Source organism: Sprattus sprattus (genome assembly GCF_963457725.1).
Source record: "Sprattus sprattus genome assembly, chromosome: 15".
NCBI lineage: Eukaryota > Metazoa > Chordata > Actinopteri > Clupeiformes > Clupeidae > Sprattus > Sprattus sprattus.
In genome coordinates, this window is record NC_137913.1 from 8,019,555 (window position 1) to 8,040,332 (window position 20,778).

At 47.3% G+C, this 20,778-nt stretch overlaps 2 protein-coding genes across 2 annotated transcripts in view; both read left to right on the forward strand.

Moving 5' to 3' along the window:
• The first annotated feature begins 1,263 nt into the window (after positions 1-1,263).
• Positions 1,264-12,376, forward strand: bnip3la (BCL2 interacting protein 3 like a). The gene is made up of 6 exons (XM_080852282.1): positions 1,264-1,342; positions 5,424-5,700; positions 6,738-6,816; positions 7,177-7,283; positions 9,078-9,227; positions 9,632-12,376. Exons 1-6 carry the CDS (start codon positions 1,288-1,290, stop codon positions 9,678-9,680), a joined length of 717 nt encoding a protein of 238 aa, XP_080708408.1. The 5' UTR covers positions 1,264-1,287; the 3' UTR covers positions 9,681-12,376.
• A 5,532-nt stretch (positions 12,377-17,908) lies between these two features.
• dpysl2a (dihydropyrimidinase like 2a) overlaps positions 17,909-20,778 on the forward strand; it is a gene marked incomplete at its 5' end in the record, with an annotated part of 27,558 nt that continues 24,688 nt past the window's right edge. Inside the window, one exon of the mRNA XM_080852740.1 lies at positions 17,909-17,956. Within this exon, the coding sequence (XP_080708866.1) occupies positions 17,909-17,956 (48 nt within the window). The remainder of the gene's footprint in view (positions 17,957-20,778) is intronic.

Here is a 20,778-nt window from a genome sequence, read left to right on the forward strand (position 1 = left end):
CCTATAGAGAATCATTTTTAGCAATTGTTTTTGATCATTACCCAACATCTGAGAAGTCGTATTTCTTCCCGTCAATAAGGGCATATGAGCTCTTAAACGACGCTTTCTTACCCTCCTCTCGTGCCTTCTTAACTAATGGCCAGAGTCTTTCCCTCGCGGCTCTGTCCTCAGGAGGCAAAGGTTCCGTGATGGTCAGATGTTTAGCCTGAAGATACTTGGATTTCCTGACGGCTTGCCAAACCGCGTCTCGGATTCGCCGCATTGCGAAGAGGATGATGATAGACCTGTTCTTTCTATCTTGTTTAGCTCCAAGCCGGTGAACAATATCAACTCCTGCATGTAGACCGTCACGGATTTCGGGTGCCACCTGTTGTAGAATCTCTATAACTCTCGTTCTCACGTTCTCCCCATTAGATTCCTCCAAACCATGTAGTTTCAGAAAACCTTTCCAGCTGTAACGGCGGGATTCATCCAAGGTTATTTTTAGAGAGCTGTTTTCCTTTTTCAAATGTTGAATCTCGCTTTCCATTCGGTGCAACTCCTTCTTATTTTCACTCACATCGACCACCAGTTGTTTCACCTTTATAGAGAGATTTTCGATTTCTCTGGAGGTAGCCTGCGTTGTCTTTTCAATTGTTGTGATCTTATGGAAGGTTGCATCATGTTTCGCTGAGAGTTCACGGATAGCAGCCATAACGTCCAATATACCTTCACTGTTTCCAGCTACATCACGCTTTGCGTTTTCATCCCGTTTTGTTTTCTTGCTGAATGGTTTATTTGGGGTGTCTGGCTCGATTACTTCAGTTACTCCGTCAAAGGTTGGACTCGAATCAAACCAGAATTTAACGTCATCTTCACCTGAATCCATAGTAGAATTTAAAGCACTGGAGCTAGCACTAGCTGCAGGTGTCAATTCCTGGGGATCCTGCAGCATTGTATTTTCCTGCTTTCTTTTCCCCTTTCTCTTAACTGTTCTGCCCATATACTCAACTCAAAGTATCTGCAATTAAATAAATATACCACACGTGTGTTTTTCACAAAATTATTGTTCAATTATAAGTTGTTGGCCACTTCAGAGGAAGTTTCTCAACGAGCTCGGGTATTCATATCTACCCGCGACGACGCCATCTTGGCCGGCCGCACTTGCTTTCATTCGGCCAAAAGGTTGCCCGAGTGATGACGTTTCAGTTCAGGTGGGGCCACGGGAGGGGGATGGTGGGTCCGTTTGCGCGCTCCCGCTTTGGAATATGCGCGTCATGCTGAGTGACTGCTGACTGGCGAGGCAACATGTCCACCACAGCCGCTGCTCAGCAAAACAACAACGAAGAACCAGGACTTAACGGTAAGATCCGTGGGGTTTTTTGGCTGTTGGAAATGCAGTGGCAAAAATCTGCAGTTAAATAGATGAATGGCGTTTTTGTGAAGTGTATTACTGATATTATGTAACGTCTATTGTTACATTTCGCTCAATGGTTGGAATTTCCTGCTCTCTTACAGGGAGGGGTTGAGGGCGTTCATGTTGTTTCGTCACTTAAAAGCCACCAATAAGGCTGCGTAGGTTTTGCATGTTAGTTCTTTGTGTGTGATTGATTGAGGACAAACCAATGAGAACTTCGTATGAATGGTGGCGACCCGTCTGGGCGGTACCATATTGATATCAAAACAAGGCGAGAAAGAATTGGGGTAAAATGGAGACGGGGGCGGGGTGGGGAGACGCGAATAACTAGGCAACTGTTACAGATCTGAGTTTATGTGATGCGGACAATATCCATCGTTCTGCATTAATGTGAAATCACTTAGGATTCTTCTGGGGCAAATAAATGATGCTATATTACTCTTCTGTTTTTTTTTTTTACTTTAGATGTGTGCTCAACATATTTGCGCTGGAAAATACTATCCGCACTCTTAACAAAGACATCTGTTTCCGCAGTGTTTTGCGTCGGTACCATAACATCATGTTACCACAACGTGTTTTGATGCCACGTAGAATAAAATCACAAAATAATAAATCGGAACGATTTCGCCTTAAAAACGGCCTCCGTTGTTATCTGAAGTAACTTCATCTGCACATTGAGGACATTTTGTTCTCAGCGTACTCTTGAGTTGAACTGACAAGTATCTCTTTGTGCCACATATTTGGTTTTTGACGTGCTATCTTTGTTTTGTGTATTTCAAGCTGTTTTTCCAGAATTCCCCCCCTCCAAACTAAACATTTGACACGCCTCCCTCCTATTTCACACAACACCAAAAAAGCGAAGTCTGTGTGAAGGCTAGGAATGTTCCTAAATGCTTGGTGGTGTTGGCCTGTCTGTATAGCCCGGTAATTCCCGAATTATAAAGTGATTATCTGGTGGTGTGTATGATGATGTTTTTGAAGTATCACTAAAGATAAGAGTTCATGGATAACGGCCGAGAAAGCCGTGTAATTCCTAAGAAGGGTACACTGTGTTCCACACACATACCACTGTGTTCCAGTGCAGTTTAGCCCCTCAGCTACGTGAGCGCACTGCCCAATGCTCTTGGGCTGAGTGTGTGTCTGCAGCTCTGACACACACTGCATTCACAGACACACACACAATTGCACTGCCTGATGCCATGCTCTTGGGAAGAGTGTGTGTCTGCAGCTCTGACACACCGCACACACACACACCTCACCTGTGATGCTCTTGGGTCAAGTGTGTGTGTGTGTGTGTGTGTGTGTGTGTCTGCAGCCTTGATGTGATGCTCTTGGGTCGAGTGTGTGTGTGTGTGTGTGTGTGTGTGTGTGTGTGTGTGTGTGTCTGCAGCTCTGATGTGATGCTCTTGGGTCGAGTGTGTGTGTGTGTGTGTGTGTCTGCAGCTCTGATATGTTGCTCTTGGGTCGTGTGTGTGTGTGTGTGTGTGTGTGTGTGTGTGTGTGTGTGTGTGTGTGTGTGTGTGTCTGTAGCTTTAACTTGACCGTGCTTCATTGACCAGCCTCAGCTTCCTGCCCTCCCACCCCCCACCATGCTGGAGCTGTTTGCACAACAGAGGCATCCTAAACTGGTCCACCCCACTCCCTCGACACACACACACACACACACACACACACACACACACACAACTGCGGCTCGCCTCTGGCCCAGGTCCAGCATGGTGCCACTCAGAGTAGGTGCAGGGTCCAGATTCTGGATAAAACAAAAGCTGTGAGCAGAGGGCTGAGCCATCTCTCTCACTCTCTCCCTCCCCCCTCTCTCTCCCTCTCTCTATTTCTTTCTTTCTCTCTCTCCCTCCCCCTCTTTCTCTCTTTTCTCCTCTCTCTCTCTCCTCCCTCCCCCCTCCCCTCTATCTCTCTGTATGTGTGTGTGTGTGTGTGTGTGGTAAGGTGTCCTAGAACAGGCTCTGCTGCCTTGCTTACACACAGCACACAGCACACCACCTCACACATTTCCAGGAGTTGTGCCTCCAGCACTCACACACAGAAACTAGGTTAGAGACAGACTGGGGTGGGGGGGGGGGGGGGCGGCCTTGTCTCATTTATATAGTGGCGTGCAAGAGATTACATAATGCCCCCCCCCCCCCCCCCGGTCTGTAGAACAGAACCGCACAGCACATCCACCAGCCTGCAGGACCGCATAGCACATCCACCAGTATGTAGAACACCAGGAGCACCAGTGCTGTGTGCAGTGTGACAGCATGAGGGTCCTAACCCCAGCAGTGTGTTCCGTGTGACAGCATGAGGGTCCTAACCCCCAGGGATGTGTTCCGTGTGACAGCATGAGGGTCCTAACCCCAGGGGTGTGTTCCGTGTGACAGCATGAGGGTCCTAACCCCAGCAGTGTGTTCCGTGTGACAGCATGAGGGTCCTAACCCCAGGGGTGTGTGCCGTGTGACAGCATGAGGGTCCTAACCCCAGCAGTGTGTTCCGTGTGACAGCATGAGGGTCCTAACCCCAGCAGTGTGTTCCGTGTGACAGCATGAGGGTCCTAACCCCAGCAGTGTGTTCCGTGTGACAGCATGAGGGTCCTAACCCCAGCAGTGTGTTCCGTGTGACAGCATGAGGGTCCTAACCCCAGCAGTGTGTTCCGTGTGACAGCATGAGGGTCCTAACCCCAGCAGTGTGTTCCGTGTGACAGCATGAGGGTCCTAACCCCAGCAGTGTGTTCCGTGTGACAGCATGAGGGTCCTAACCCCAGGTGTTTGTGCCGTGTGACAGCATGAGGGTCCTAACCCCAGGGGTGTGTTCCGTGTGACAGCATGAGGGTCCTAACCCCCAGGGGTGTGTGCCGTGTGACAGCATGAGGGTCCTAACCCCCAGGGGTGTGTGCTGGGGCTCGAGCCTGTAGGGATGAGAAGGACGATTAAGCCGTATGCAGTAATGACTGTCCAGGTCTCCTGCTGTGCCGTTAGGGCAATATATATGCAGTGCCCTTTCAGTCACCATGGTGATATATACAGTGCCCTTTCAGTCACCATGGTGATATATGCAGTGCCCTTTCAGTCACCATGGGGATGTATACAGTGCCCTCTCAGTCAGCATGCTGGTCACACAGTGCTGTTTGCTTTGAGGGAGGCCTGCTTCTATAGGGCCGGTTCAGAAAGCCCATGTTGTGTTTGTGGGCCATGGCTGTGCTCTTCTCTAAGACCTCTCCATATATATAGCCCATGTTGTGTTAGTGGCCGTCATGTCTGTGCTCAGTGCTGTGGGCTTCTGTTTGTGTCCCTGGCTGCTTTATTGTGCCAGTGGCCGCTGACACCTAGTGACCCCACACTGCAAAGCCAATGGAATGCTCAGCTCTGCCACTGTCATGGAAACAGGGCCATGACTCTGGGCAGCAACAAAGGGGGAGTGTATGTGTGTATTTGTGTATGTGTGTATGTGTGTGTGTGTGTGTGTGTGTGTGTGTGTGTGTGTTTTACTGTGTGTGTGTGTGTATGTGTGTGTGTGTGTGTGGGTGTGTGCCTGTGTGCGTGCCTGTGTGCGTGCCTGTGTGCGCTCATGTGTGCGCTCATGTGTGTGTGTGTGTTGTCAGGTTGTTGGCATACGCTGACAGAAGACAAGTAGACCTAGTTTGACTAGCTGGGTGACAGGCCACGCTGTGTTCAGGAGCCATTGGGACTCATTTGTTCAGTTCTGCTCTGTTGTGTTAATCTCCACCAGAGACTAGGAGTCATATCAGTTATTGTAGACTGGAAAGAGAGTTATAAGCATGCATACCTACTTTTTTACTCTAATAAATGAGTCTGTCCTGGATGCAGTTAATGTCACCTACTTCCACTCATCTCTCTCTCTTTCTCCCACTCTCTCCACCCCTCTCCCTCCCTCTTTCTCTCCCATCCTGCCTCTCTCTCTCTCTCTCCCTCCCTCTTTCTCCTCTCTCTCTCTCTCTCTCTCTCTCTCTCTCTCTCTCCCTCCCTCTCTCTCTCTCTCTCTCTCTCTCTCTCTGACTCCCCCCCTCTCTCAGGGTCCTGGGTTGAACTAGAGATGAATGGAAACCAAGCCCCCCCCTCTCAGCTCCTGCAACTTGCAGCACACACCCCTGCCTTCCCCGACAACGGCAACGAGGGGGAGACGGTGCCCCCTGCTGCCCTGGAGGTAGTGCAGGAGGAGGAGGTGGAGCAGGTTCTGACGGGAGGGCTGGAGCACGTGCCCTCCTCCTCCTCCATCCACAATGGAGACATGGAGATGATCCTCCTCGACGCACAGCACGAATCCAGCCCAAGCAGCTCCTCCTGCAACAGGTGAGTTCAGACACACCACCTGCACAGGGAGAGAGTGGGGGGAGGAGGGGGACACCTGAAAGAGAGAGAGAGAGGGGGATGAAAGAGAAGGAGTACAAGAAAGGGGGGGAGGAGGAGAGAAGAAGAAGAGAGAGAGAGAGAGAAGGGAGGAGGAGAGGGGGAGACCTGAAAGAGAGAGAGAGAGGGGGATGAAAGCGAAGGAGGACAAGAAAGGGGGAAGAGGATAGAGGAGAAGGGAAGGGAGGAGGAGGAGAGGGGGAGATCCGAGAGGATCAAGGCAAGTCACATTTATACTGTATATAGAGCATATTTGAATGAAACAGGAGTTATTTATAGAGCAAATTTTAAATCAACAGGAGTTTAGACACACCACCTGCACGGAGAGAGAGTGGGGGGAGGAGGGGGGACACCTGAAAGAGCGAGAGAGAGGGGGATGAAAGAGAAGGAGGACAAGAAAGGGGGGGAGGAGGAGAGAAGAAGGAGAGAGAGAGAGAGAGAGAAGGGAGGAGGAGAGGGGGAGACCCGAAAGAGAGAAGGTGGAAGAGAGAGCAGAGGGGGAGACCTGAGAGGATCAAGGCAACTGACATTTATACTGTATATTTTGTATATTGAAATATTTATGGGACATTTAAAAAAAAAAAAACAGGAGTTATTTATATGGCACCATTCAAAACAATAGGAGTTATTTATAGAGCACATTTACAAACAACAGGAGTTATTTATAGAGCACATCTTAAAACAATAGGAGTTATTTATATGGCACCATTCAAAAACAACAGGAGTTATTTATAAAGCACATTTAAAAACAACAGGAGTTGTACAAGTGCTTTCCAGTTGAGGTGTATCAGTTGACAGAAATGTGTTTTGAATAAGACATTAAAATACACACACACTCAGACACACACACACCTCCCCTGAAAGGTGACGTTATTTACTGCCCTGCCCTTGCTCCGGAATCTAGCCAGCGGTGCATTATTTCTGATCTCTCCTTATTCCCGTCTGCATTATTCCTGATTGCTCCGCATTCCTTTCTACAGCCCCCCCAGACCCCACAGTCCAGACCAGGACGACGGGCAGATCACCTTTGATGTGGACATGCCCAGTGGCGAGAGTCAGGTAGCACACACACACACACACACACACACTCATACACACACAGACACACACACACACACACACAGACACACACACATACACACACACACACACACATACACACACATACACACGCACACTCACTTACATACACACACACACGCACGTGCACACACACATATACACACCCACACACACACACACTCACGGGCACACACTCAAGCACCGCAATATTGTCTCAATGCTCAGCTGTTGGTAAAGGCTTTATTTGCAAATTTACACACGATGTTGACAGTTGGAATGCTAAGTAGGAGTGTTTATTTTTGAGGTATTTGAAGTGTGTAAGACTGCATGTGTGTTTCTGACGCTGACCCTGTTTAGTCTGAGGACGATGCTGGGGAGAAGGACAGAGACGAGGACATCCTCATGACTAAGGAGGCAGACTGGGTAGCAGACTGGTCCAGCAGGCCTGAAAACATTCCTCCAAAGTGAGTCTCTCTCTCTCACACACACACACACACACACACACACACACACACACACAGATAGACAGACACACAGAGACACACATAGACAAACACACACACACATACATACACACACACACACATACACACACACACACACACACACACACACATACATACACATACAGATAGACAGACACACAGAGACACACATAGACAGACAGACACACACACACACACACACACATAGACATACATACAGACAGACAGACAGACAGACAGACAGACAGACAGACAGACAGACAGTCAGACAGTCAGACAGTCAGACAGTCAGACAGTCAGACAGTCAGACAGTCAGACAGTCAGACAGTCAGTCAGACAGTCAGTCAGACAGTCAGTCAGACAGTCAGTCAGACAGTCAGTCAGACAGTCAGACAGACAGACAGACAGACAGACAGAGAGACCGTGTCGCCCGTGGCTGTCTCTCAGTCAGAGTAGATTAGGTGTCCTGGTGTTGGCTCTCTTGCTGCATGACCAGAGCACAGTGCACCCTTAAGCCCTCGCAACCTCAGATATGCACAAAACTCTTACCTAACTCACACTCACAACCTCACCCTACACTTACACCTAACCCTAACTTTAACCCTAACAATAACCTTTTACCACACCCTACACTTACACCTCACCCTAACTCTAACCCATAACCTTTAACCACACCCTACACATTACCCTAACTCTTACTCTAACACTAACCCTAGATTTATTTCATGAGTCTGGCTGCAGTGTCCACACAGCAAAGGCCCTATATAAATAGAAACATGCAAATCCGTAGAAATGTGTTTAAATTGTATTGTTGTTCAGCAGGATTCAAGCAGGATAATGGGTTTTTCAGCAGGATTCGAATGTGAAAACACCACTGTTATACTATAATTTAACATAACTCTATTTTAGATCTGAAGTTAATTGCGGTTGCATGATTTAGCAAAGGACCTGCTGGAATGCTTGCACACACAAGACACTATGATAGAGAGAGAGAAGGACGGATGATTAGGAGTTCAGCAATATCATCTTCTTCATTCTTCAGTCAGTACGGCATACAAATTATATTTCAGTTATAGGAAGGTAGAATACACAACTTAAAATAATGGTGGGGTCTGGTTCAAGGTGTGAGGTGTGTGTGTTTTGGGAAGGAGAACAGTATAGGGTTCTACCTAGGTATAAAAGGGTCTGAAGGTTTGCAGACAGGAAAGGTCTTGCTGACCATTTGATGAACGGTAATGTTAATGAACGTGGATCAAATGTGAAACGTTCTTGCGGGGTCGGGATTCACATAAGTTGCAACTATTTAGAAAGTATAGGAAAAACAACAATATTCTTCAATACCTTAATACTACCTAACACAAACCATAATACTACCTATGACGACTAACCCTAACCCCAACCCTACCTTACCCTAACCATAGTACTTCCTATGGTGCATCTAACCCTAACCATAGTACTTCCATAGTTCTACCTAACCATATCTCAGTGTTTGTACTTGTTAAACAACCAGCAGACTCTGAGACCAGTGCCTAATGTATGATGTGCTGTGCTGTGCTGTGTGTGTGTGTGTGTGTGTGTGTGTGTGTGTGTGTGTGTGTGTGTGTGTGTGTGTGTGTGTGTGTGTGTGTGTGTGTGTGTGTGTGTGTGTGTGTGTGTGTGTGTGTGTGTGTGTGTGTGTGTGTGTGTGTGTGTGTGTGTGTGTGTGTGCTTGTGTGTGTGTGCTTGTGCGTGCGTGCGTGCGTGCGTGCGTGCGTGTGTGTGTTGTTTAATCAGGGAGTTCCACTTCAGGCACCCACGGCGCTCTGTGACTCTCAGCATGAGGAAGACGGGTGCGATGAAGAAGGGGGGCATGTTCTCCGCCGAGTTCCTCAAAGTCTTCATCCCCTCCCTCTTCCTGTCCCACATCCTGGCCCTGGGCATCGGGTGAGAACCGCGCTCACAGAACTGCTTGCTAGGTCATCTCACAGAACGGCGCTCGCCGAACCGCTCGCTGAGTCATCTCACCGAACCGCACTCACAGAACTGCACTCACAGAACCGCGCTCACAGAACTGCGCTCACAGAACCGCGCTCACAGAACCGCGCTCACAGAACCGCACTCACAGAAACGCAATCACAGAACTGCTCGCTAAGTCATCTCACAGAACCACGCTCAAAAATTGGGGACGTGTTGTGTGTAATAGGTTCCATGAGTGTGTTTTTGTGTGTTATGTGCATTAGATGTTGTGTGTTGTGTGTATTAGGTGCCGTGTGTGTGTGTGTGTGTGTGTGTGTGTGTGTGTGTGTGTGTGTGTGTGCGCTAACATGTCTCTCTCTCTCTTTCCTCAGAGTCTACATCGGGAAGAGACTGGCCACACCCTCCACAAGCTCCTTTTAAACCCCCAACTACAACAGTGCCTGGACATTCTCTCTCTCTCTCTCTTACACTCACAAACACACTCACACACATCAACACACACTCACACACATCAACACACCCATTATTGCCTGGACGTTTTCCCTCTTACACACACACATACACACACATGAACACACACACGTTATTGCCTGGATATTCTCTCTCTCTTCTCTCATTCTTTTCTCTCTTACACACACACACACACACACACACACGTAAACACACATTGTATTGCCTGGATGCTCTCTTGGAAGCAGGTGTGCCGATAAGTTGTGCATCTTCACGTGCGCTAGACCCACCCCACACCCCCTCTCTGGCCCTGTCACTCCCCGCTTGCACACGCGCAGCTCATCTAACTGTCAGATAGCTCTGATTATGGCTGTTTCTGTTGTTCTTGGCCTCTTGTTTGCTTCATGTGATCAGGCTTCTGCTGATGTGTCTTGTGTGTAAGAGCTCAAGGGGGCGTCGTGTTTGAAAGTGTGTTTAGAGAGTGGCCAGCTCTCCTCCCCTATGTCTCACACTCTCAGACCGGTCAGGGTGCTTGACTGGCCCTCACACACTCACACACTCTCTCTCACAACCACATGCGCACACACACACAAACACACACACACAGCCTCGCTCTCTCACGCACACTCACACTCACAAGCAATCACAAGCACTCAGACACACTGTCTCTCTAACACACACACACTCACACACACACACACACACACACACACACACACACACACACACACTCATGCACACACTCCTTTGCTGTGGGGTTCCTTGTTATGGAAGTGAGTGGAAGTGAGGGTGTGTGAGTTGGCTCATTGCAGCCGTCGCCTGATGCTTAAGAGTGGGGGAGTTGGGAGGACGAGTGATACTCAGTACCTGACTGAGAGCAGAGGGTGTTGGTTTGTGTGTGTGTGTGTGTGTGTGTGTCTGTGTGTGTGAGAGAATGCAGAAGTAAGAACACACATGCCCTCCCCATCTGCGGGCACAGTACACAAGAACGCTAGTGTCACAGACATGAGAATACATTTGTTTAGTTCAAAACTCATCAGTTGTGTGTGATGGTACTGAAGCCCGCTCTCGCGGAGTAACCATAACAACAGTGATCCCACAGCATCAGGTTCACAGGACTTGTGTGTGTGTGTGTATGTGTGTGCGCTAACACCTGCTCCCATGTTTTTTTGGCAGTGTGCGTGTCTGATGGTGCAGTAGCTGTAATGCCAGTGGCTTCAGCACATTTCAGCATTATTGACTCCAGAGCGCCCCCTATGTGCCAAAGTGGGATTGGTGATGAAGCTGTGATGAAGCACAGACTCTCTTCTCTAGAGCCAGGTGTGTGTAAAAGCACAGACTCTCTTCTCTAGAGCCAGGTGTGTGTAAAAGCACAGACTCTCTTCTCTAGAGCCAGGTGTGTGTAAAAGCACAGACTCTCTTCTCTAGAGCCAGGTGTGTGTAAAAGCATAGACTCTCTACTCTAGAGCCAGGTGTGTGTAAACGCAAAGACTCTGTGCTCTACAGCCAGGTGTGTGTAAAAGCACTCTGGATCTGTACCAGATCAGGGCGAGCTGACCTGGAATGGAAGGACGGGGGGAGGAGAGAGGGGTGGGGGGGGGCGGGGGGGGGGGGGGGGTAGTAGTGGCGGCGGTGGCATTAGAGAGTCTGCCTACATGTCACACAACACGGAGGACTCTCTAGTCCCGCCCACATATACCTGCATGCAGATGCCTGCTTGTGACGTTTTCATGCTGTGTGACATCAGCGTGTTTTTTTTTTTTTTGGCGTGTTTTGTAAATGCATCCAAGCATTCCACTGACTCTTCATGTTATTTGTGCGCAGATGTTTGTTTGTTTGTATTTGTGTTTGACGAGCTGTGTGCTGTAAACAAATCGCCCCCCCCCTCTCTGTCTTCACCTAAGATTGGGGTCTCCACCAATCAAACTGTGCTGAATATTGACCAGGGTATCCACCAATCAAAACTGTGCTTAATACTGCACCTGCTGTTGCTTCTTCCTGGTTAGAGGAACATTAATGCCTGCTCTTTTGATTTGCTTTGTGTTGTTTTGTTTTATTTTGTTATTCTGTGATGTGCCTAAAGCTTTGTTTTACACCAACTGTGCCCCCCCCCCCCCCCCCCCCCCCCAATTGCATGTAGCTGCCATTTATTTCCTAACGTGTTCAGAGGGAGTTATCAGATTGGTGAGAAACTGTGAATGTGTACGTGAAGCCAACGTGTAGCTCCAAACAGCCAGATAAACTAGTCGGCCTCGCGGCCGTGAGGGCAGCCCGATTCAGTGGCTGTCCAGGTGACCTGTGGGGTTAAAGGATCCTGAATCTGAAACATGAATCTCCATTATGCACACCATCGTGATGTTTCATTTTTTCTTTGAAGGTGATTAGAAAAAAAAAGACGCACACCATCGTGTTTGTTTAATTTTTCTTTGAAGGTGATTCGAGAATAAGACGCACACCATCGTGTATGTTAAATTTTTCTTTGAAGGTGATTATAAAGGAAGACTGAGATTCGCTTGGAGGGCAGGGCCCTCGTGAGATACCCAGAAAATGCTTTGTGTTTCGCTTAACCAGTGATGCAGATGGTGGCTAAGAGGAATCAAGCTATGTAGTTTGTTTTATTTTTCACATATTGGGAAGGTAAACTGACATTAAAGATCCAAATGCAACCTCACGTGTCACAGAATCCATCTATTTTTTTTCCCTCCTTTTATCTGCCTCATCTTCACTCAGCCCTTCTCACACATCTGGTGTTTCATCAAAATATGTTAACGTTAAATAAGCACATACACGAGAACAGAGTTAGACTGGTGGATTTTAGATTTGGCTTTTGTATTAGTAGAGCAGGTGAACTGAACTCTAACCCTAACTGTTACATGGGAACCTAAGGTTGGTTAGTTAGCGCTGAGACATCCACTCAGCATTTCTAACAAACCATGTGCTCTGTCAACATTCACTCAGTATATTAGCATAGCATAGTTTAGCACATTAACACACACTCATTGTGGTAGTTTGACATAAAATCATTTACTGGGCGCATTAGCTTAGGCTACTAGACACGTAGTTAACATGTTAGCTTAGCATAGGCCAATTAGATACAGGCAGTGTGATGATATACAGTTAGCCTAGCGCTTAGCATCAGCCCGTTAGATACAGGCAGTGTGATGCTATACAGTTAGCCTAGCGCTTAGCATTGGCCAGTTAGATACAGGCAGTGTGATGATATACGATTAGCCTAGCGCTTATCATTGGCCAGTTATATACAGGCAGTGTGATGATAAACAGTTAGCCTAGCGCTTAGCATTGGCCAGTGAGATACAGGCAGTGTGATGATATACAGTTAGCCTGGCGCCAGGCCCTTTTGCAGAGTTTTAATCTGTGAGCCCAGCACACTTCTTTAGCTTCACCAAGAGGCTACCGTTCTTCACCATAGCCATATTTGCCATCACATAACACCCTTAAGTTCCCACACAACATGCAACATTTTTGTTAAGGAACTTACATATCACTCTGTCAGTTGAGTGACCTTTGATTTTCATTGAAAGTGACTAACATCCAAATCCATTTTGTATCTGCTACAAATATAATCCATATCAGGAAGTGGAGTGAAGACGATACATGCCTGTGTGTGTGTGTGTGTGTGTGTGTGTGTGTGTGTGACTGCTGCGAGACAGTGTAAGTGTGAGGACATAATGATGTTATCACCATATATGCATGCCTGTATGTGTGTGTGAGTGTGTGTGTGTGTGTGTGTGTGTGTGTGTGTGTGACCACTGTGAGACAGTGTAAGTGTGAGGACGTAATGATGTAATCAACATAGACGCATGACGAATGCAGTGTTGTGTATTTGTGAGCTCGTGTGTGTGTTGTCGCTGTGGAACTATGGGTAAACGTGTGGACAGGGAAGCATGAGTCCCCTGGAGCATGATCTGATCTGGTGACGTGAACGGGACAGGATGACGATCCCTCGTGTAAAATAGTGAACTGACGGTCAGTGCAGGCGCTTCATTTGATGTCTCACTACCCTTGTGATTCTGCACCTAAAGGCATTTCCCTGGTCACCTCACTGACATCCTTGCAAAAAATGAGAAGTTGTAATACATTATTAAAGGAAAACATCACAGTTTTTTTCTAAACCCGAGTGCATTTACTCATTCTGCAGTAAGAACTTGTGTTCTGCAGTAAGAACTTGTGTTCTGCAGTAAGAACTTGTGTCCTGCAGTAAAATATTGTGTCCTGCAGTAAAATATTGTGTTCTGCAGTAAGAACTTGTGTTCTGCAGTAAGAACTTGTGTCCTGCAGTAAAATATTGTGTTCTGCAGTAAGATCTTGTGTTCTGCAGTAAGAACTTGTGTTCTGCAGTAAGAACTTGTGTCCTGCAGTAAAATATTGTGTTCTGCAGTAAGATCTTGTGTTCTGCAGTAAAATATCGTGTTCTGCAGTAACGTATTGTGTTTTGCATTAAGATCTTGTGTTCTGCAGTAACGTATATTAAGAGTTCATTATAATGGGATTCCACAGGGTTATAAGAGAGTTGTAAGCATAGCACCACTAGCAGTCTGCACAGCATAGACTCACTAGCAGTCCGCACAGCTCTTTCCCTCATCAATGCAATGACCTAGGGGCTTAAGGTGACATCTTCCCATTCGGATAGTGCTGTAGATGTAGTGGTCTGTAGAGGATCTATGGGGCGTAAGTTGTCATCTCCCCATTGGGATAGTGCTGTAGGTGTAGTAGTCTGAAGATGACCTATGGGGCTTAAGGTGACATCTCCCCATTGGGATAGTGCTGTAGATGTGAGGATCTATGGGGTTTAAGGGGACATCTCCCCATATGGATAGTGCTGTAGATGTAGTGGTCTGCAAAGGACACCAGCAAAATGTAACTCTTTGTGTAAATCATGATTGACTGGTGACCATATGCAAACACATCAAATGCAGGACAAGTAGAACGTTTGTGTGGGACGATGTCGGACATGTTACCAACACGGAGAGGTAACTTAAAACTTTGATATACTGTCTAACTAAATAATTCGTTTCTGCCTTTCGGCTTGTAAACACCTGTGCTTTGTCCTATAGTCGATTCCACAGCACCAGGCAGTAAAAGACCCAGGATTTGACTACGGCTTTTGCTATATGAAAGATAGAATCTTTATCGGAAAAAGTTTGTGCATTCATGTGTTCTCATTTTTTATGACAATTAAAAACCAAATGACAAATTAGAAATATGGGACATTTTCTAAATATGCGAGACAAAGGGACAAAATGCCGTGAGGTACAATGCAAAGCGGGACACCTGGTCACCCAAGGTCCATCCTCCAGGTGCATGTATCTCTTCAGACTGCTGTGTGTGATAGGAGTGGTCTCAAAGAGAGAAGCCTCCACACTGATGTGCATCTCTGCTAACACTCCACACACACACACACACACACAGTTCCCACCCAGGAACTTCTGAATCGATCCCATAGGCCTGCCTTCATTTAGTAGATGGTAGGACCACTTGAGACGGGGTCTGGCAGGAGATGCTGTTTGGTGTGTAAGTGTGAGGAGGGAAGACCAGAGGGACACCACTCACTTGAGAGGGGAGACCAGAGAGACACCGCTCACCTGAGGGGGTCAGGGGGAGTGGAGGGTAGTCCAGCTAAGCAAGGGGGTTGGCACCACGGAACCCAATCAGAGAGATGAGAACTCTGGAACACTCTGGAACTCTGGAACACAGTTCTGGCATGGACCCATTCCAGAGAGAACTGTTCTCTAGAGAATCGACCATCAGGATGTCAGATAGAGATGTGACAGATGGGCCTGAGGTACTCTCCTGGTTCAGAGGCCAATATGACTGTTCATATTCATCTTGTGTCAAAATAACTCCATGGACAGACTTCTCTCAGACAGATGTCACTCAGCCAAAGCTCTTTCTTATCTTTCTATCTGCTCTCAAACATCCTTTGTAAGATATGTAATGAATGAGCCACTAAACTTGTGATGGTACCTCTCATTCTGTTAGCATTAAAGATACAGTTGTCTATATGACTATTTGACCCTGCTGTGTCCTTTGTGTGTGTCTGTGTGTGCCAGTGTGTGTGTGTGTGTGTGTCTGTGTGATGTCTGTTTGTTAGTGTTAAGGTTTATGTGTGTTAGTGTTTGTTCGTGTTACTGTTTGTTTGTTAGTGTTACTGTTAGTGTTACTGTTACTGTTTGTTAGTGCTACTGTTAGTGTTACTAGTAATAGCTTTATTGTCAATTTCTTCACATGTCAAGACATACAAAGGAATCGATAGGATGTTTCCCATTCTCCCACGGTGAAAAATATATAACAGATAAGACAAGACATTTCCTAATACTAAGTAAACATACAGATTCACGTACAGCAGCATACGTTTCTGTAAAGTGTAAACTAATACAAGTGATAAAAGTGCAAGAGACAGATTGTTACAGAGTTACTGTTAGTATTAGTTACATAGTTGTTAGAGTTCCTGCTCCGGTCACGCACACCGCATGCACCCGGGTAATCTGCTCACCACTGCCTCCTAATGGTAATACTGGGTATTGTTTATTCCTTTGCCTTTACATGTCAGGGTGCAGAGTGGTCTATTGTTTGAGCCTGTTAAGACTGAATGAGAGCCAATGAGCCACACATACACTTGAGACATGAACCCATCTATACATAGTCTTTTTTCAGTTAGTTTAGCAACGTGTCTAAATCGCACGTGATGAGGTGTCCAGACTACTCCTCTCTCTCCCAGTATAAGGCTGAACACCTCCAGGCAGCTGTGGTGTTCCAGATAAAGCCACAAACACACACACACACACACACACACACACACACACACACACACACACACACACACACACACACACACACACACACACACACACACACACACACACACACACACACACACACACACACACGGCACACACCTTCATGCAGCCTCCATCTCTATGTTCCAGAGAAAGCCTGCGCCATCTCAGCCTAAGAGGCAGCTTCTGCAGTCTAGTCACAGAGCTGAAAGCAAGAGGCACACTGCTCAGCCGCCACCAACCAGCAGCCTCGAAGAACCTGGCAGCCCAGCCGGTCTCCCATGGCAACATCAGATGCTGAGGGGGAGGGGCTTGGGTGTTCCATGGATGTGATTGGCTGTGGGCAGGTGTTCTGAGGTTGCATGCAATAGGGGTGTGAACTGGAAGAGAAGGGGAGGCTGAGTGACATGTGTATGATGCCTGGCTAACGCGAGGGGGGTGTGGAGACCTTTCGACAACTTTGCCTGTCACATCATCATTCCACAGCTGATCAAATTTAAACCAACTTTCATTTAGGGTGGTTAAGCAGATATCTGAAACGTAGCATATTCAGAAATTGCTGCAACATAAAACTCAATCAAAGATGTAAATCTGCAGCCAATACAAATCTAAACTGAAATGAACAGAGCGTATGTGCACACACACCATTCGCACAATGGCGAATGCACAGCCAACATAGGCTGTGTGAACATGACCCGAGTGCTCAGTGTCATCTAATGTTTAATCAAATAAATCAGGATGCCAACGGACTGACCAACTAACTACAAAATCCCACATTCCTTTTTCACATTAATGGTGCATGAAACAGAAGGCGCTTATTAGTGGCATACTGCTCATTAGTTACGCATATTTAATGCATCCCTTTGTGATCATAACCTATGTGTTTGCCTATGTAACAAGAAACCATTCGAAAAAATGAATTAATTGTGAGTCGAAATACTGAGAATCATGCCAAAATCCTATTTATCCGGAATTCGAATCACCAGAATATTAGAGTGCAATAGAAAAACAAAGGCTCGGTCTGGGATAAAATGAAAATAGCCGGGTGGCCGTCTATTTAGCTGGGCGGGGCACTGCGCATGTACGGTGGCACTGAAATCTTTCCCTGTCGGCGACTGTCTAAATTGGCACGGCGCAGCACTGAAACGTGAGGAAAGGCTGTCACTGAGACAAGACCAGTTTAATTTTAATCTTAAAACTGCCAGTGTAATCCTCCTCGGCGGAAGCGAAGCGCTACTGCCACCAGACTGTCGCTGGTCTTCGGGGTTGAGAGACAACGGGTGTCACGTTAGCTGGGCGTCGTCTATTCACTAGCAGTGGAGCCTCTCAGCATCAATTCTTCCCGTAGCTAGCGGTTTGTGGCTAACGCCTGAGAGGTGACGAACAATATCCACCGCGAAGATGTCAGGTATCGGGTACCAGGGCAAGAAAAACATCCCCCGCATCACGGTAAGTAGATAGATGTTCTCTTTTTTTTATTTCCTGGAAGGTATAAATCTATCGACTGACAGTCCGATGCGCTGTGTAACGTCAACGCACAATCAGTGCAGCCGAATGCCAAGTGAGAGGATTAAGCTCAAAGACCAGGGATAGGGCTACAATGTTTCACCCCGCTTCTAATTCAGTGCATATTAATTCGCCTTTCTGATTTAGCAAGACGGTGCACCAGTTAACCAATATCCACAGGAAGGTATCATTGGCTTGGTTTTTCCAGCACTAATTCAACCCAAATGTGTAGAATATGTCCCTGAGGCTTTTCGACAACCATTTCAAAGGCGTTTACAATGGTGTTGCAAGGTGCCGAGCTCTCTCTCTTTATATACACCACTACATTGCCATTTAGTGGCACCCTACATATCCGATCTGTGTCCAATTTGTCTCTTAGGAATAATATTGCGAGTTACACAATCTGACTGAAAGTCGTTTGACTTTGCAATGTGAGCGAAATACCCGTTTGATTTGTGCATTAACGGATCAATGTTGTGTGGACTGGTGTGCTGTTAAGAGGCAGCACCATTGATCCGCCCGTTTCATGTGTGACTGCTGAAGCGATTAGCTTTTGTGCAGTTTTATTCGGTTCAACTTGTTCGCCTCATCTCTCTTCCGATCGTAATTTAAGACCAACCACCGGGCATTCCTGGAAATTATTAAATCTTATCTGTGCGCAATTACAGCAATGGGTAGGCTACTGTTTTGTTTCCAAAACCCCGGATTTGCCCTTTCATACAAGAGGCTCGATCTCCACCCCCCCGCACGTCAGCCCACTGGTTTGATAACCATGTCCAATGGAGAAAAACTGTCTATGGAGGAGCAGAATGAAAATCCTCTTTTGAAAAGTAGGTCAATGGATGCTACCCACGTCCTTTGATGATAGCACCGAGCGATGAGACAGGGTTTGCTTCAGCGAGCTTAGGACGAGAACGAGCTGAAGACGAGTACAACTCGCTTTACAATCGTATTCATTAATAGACCTATTCTCTCGAAATAGACCTATTGAACAGCACACACACAGGAATGCAGCCAGAGACGCGGGATGCTCTCTCCCTAGTGAATGAAGCATGTCTGTAGCAGAGGGGCGTGTTTTCCCCTGTTCAGCTGTCAAAGCTGCTCACAGCTGGAAGAAGCCCACTAAGTGGCAGCCAACCGAGCCCGACCCGAGGCAGGTTTGGGCCAGGCAGCGCCAGATCCAGCTCTCTCTGGATGTTCAGGAGCTGCACGAGAGGTGTTGAAACCTGCTGCCTCCACGCTTGCTAATGATGTACGCCTTTCTGCACATGCACATGCTGAAACAAAGGCTGCCATGTTAGATCATCTGTGGCTGCAGACGTCTGGATCCCCCCCGCCCCAGGGACACTAGGTTGTGTAGCAGGTTATCCCAGAGCTATTTGTGCTACAGCCACAACATAAGCTGAATAAGAGCGATTTTCTAATGCTAGAACAACACAAGCTGAATCAAAGAGGGATGTTCTGATGCATGGACGGCATGGAGCTCCACAACACCTGTGAAGACATTTACGCATTCTACAGAACCACACACACACACACACACACACACACACACACACACACACACAGAGGCTAATAATGACCTAACCCTGGGTGAAGTGGTGAGTTGGCTGAGAATCCTGGCATTTCTCTTTTAGATCTCTAGTGCTCTCGGGTGGGGACGCCTGACTTTTCCCTGATCGATGGGCATCTGCAATTACCACTGATGCCACCGCCACAGGCGTTTCCACGGCGTCATAATGACTTGGCATGAGAGCATGGGGCAGCGCATCCTCTCGCTCGGTGTCCTTTGCTCTTAACAGAGAGAGCCCAATCTGTGTGTCACCCAGTTGATGTTTGGGACCCAGATGATGTATGTGACCCAGCTGATGTTTGGGACCCAGCTGATGTACTGTATGTGACCCAGCTGATGTATGTGACCCAGATGATGTACTGTATGTGACCCAGCTGATGTTTGGGACCCAGCTGATGTGTCACCTAGTTTATGTATGTCACCCATACGATGTGTTACCTAGTTGATGTGCCACCCAGCTGATATAAGTGACCCAGCTGATGTGTGTTACATAGATGATATGTCACCCAGATTATATTTGTGACCCAGCTGATGTATGTCAACTAGCTGAGGTATCTGGTCTGCCTGGTCAATGTGGGTGTCTCAGTGCAGCCCCTCTGCAGCCTGAGGCAGTCACTCTGATCAACACTCACTGTGGTCAATAATACCACGTGTAACTGTGCGTTATTTATGATATATTGTGTTTTTATAGTGGGTGTGCTGGTGGTTGACACTGTTCCTCTGCAGGTCAGGCAAAGCGAACAGCACTAACATGTGAGCTCTGTGTGTGTGTGAGAGAGAAAGAAACAGATATGCATGCTATGTGTGTGTGTCAGAGAGAGCGAAAGATGGACATGCATACTGTGTGTGTGTGTGTGTGTGTGTGTGTGTGTGTGTGTGTGTGTGTGTGTGTGTGTGTGTGTGTGTGTGTGTGTGTGTGTGTGTGTGTGTGTGTGTGTGTGAGGAGGTGCTTATTAATGAGCAGACTTTAATTTGGCGGCTGTGGTGTGTGTCTGTGGTTCTGAGTTCTCGGTTCTCCTCCCATGTCTGTGTTGATGACGGGAGAGCGCTGTGGAACGGGACAGGAGGGACTGGGTTCCGTTTGCTCCTCATTTCATCATTCAGTCATGGAACCGCTCGACTCTGAGACAGGACCGCTCGACTCTGAGACGGAACCGCTCGACTCTGAGACGGAACCGCTCGACTCTGAGAC

Coding starts and splice junctions, on each gene's coding strand:
- bnip3la (XM_080852282.1), top strand. CDS start 1,288: ATGTCCACCACAGCCGCTGCTCAGCAAAACAACAACGAAGAACCAGGA. Junction 1,343..5,423: donor CGAAGAACCAGGACTTAACG/GTAAGATCCGTG, acceptor CCCCTCTCTCAG/GGTCCTGGGTTGAACTAGAG. Junction 7,284..9,077: donor CCTGAAAACATTCCTCCAAA/GTGAGTCTCTCT, acceptor TTGTTTAATCAG/GGAGTTCCACTTCAGGCACC.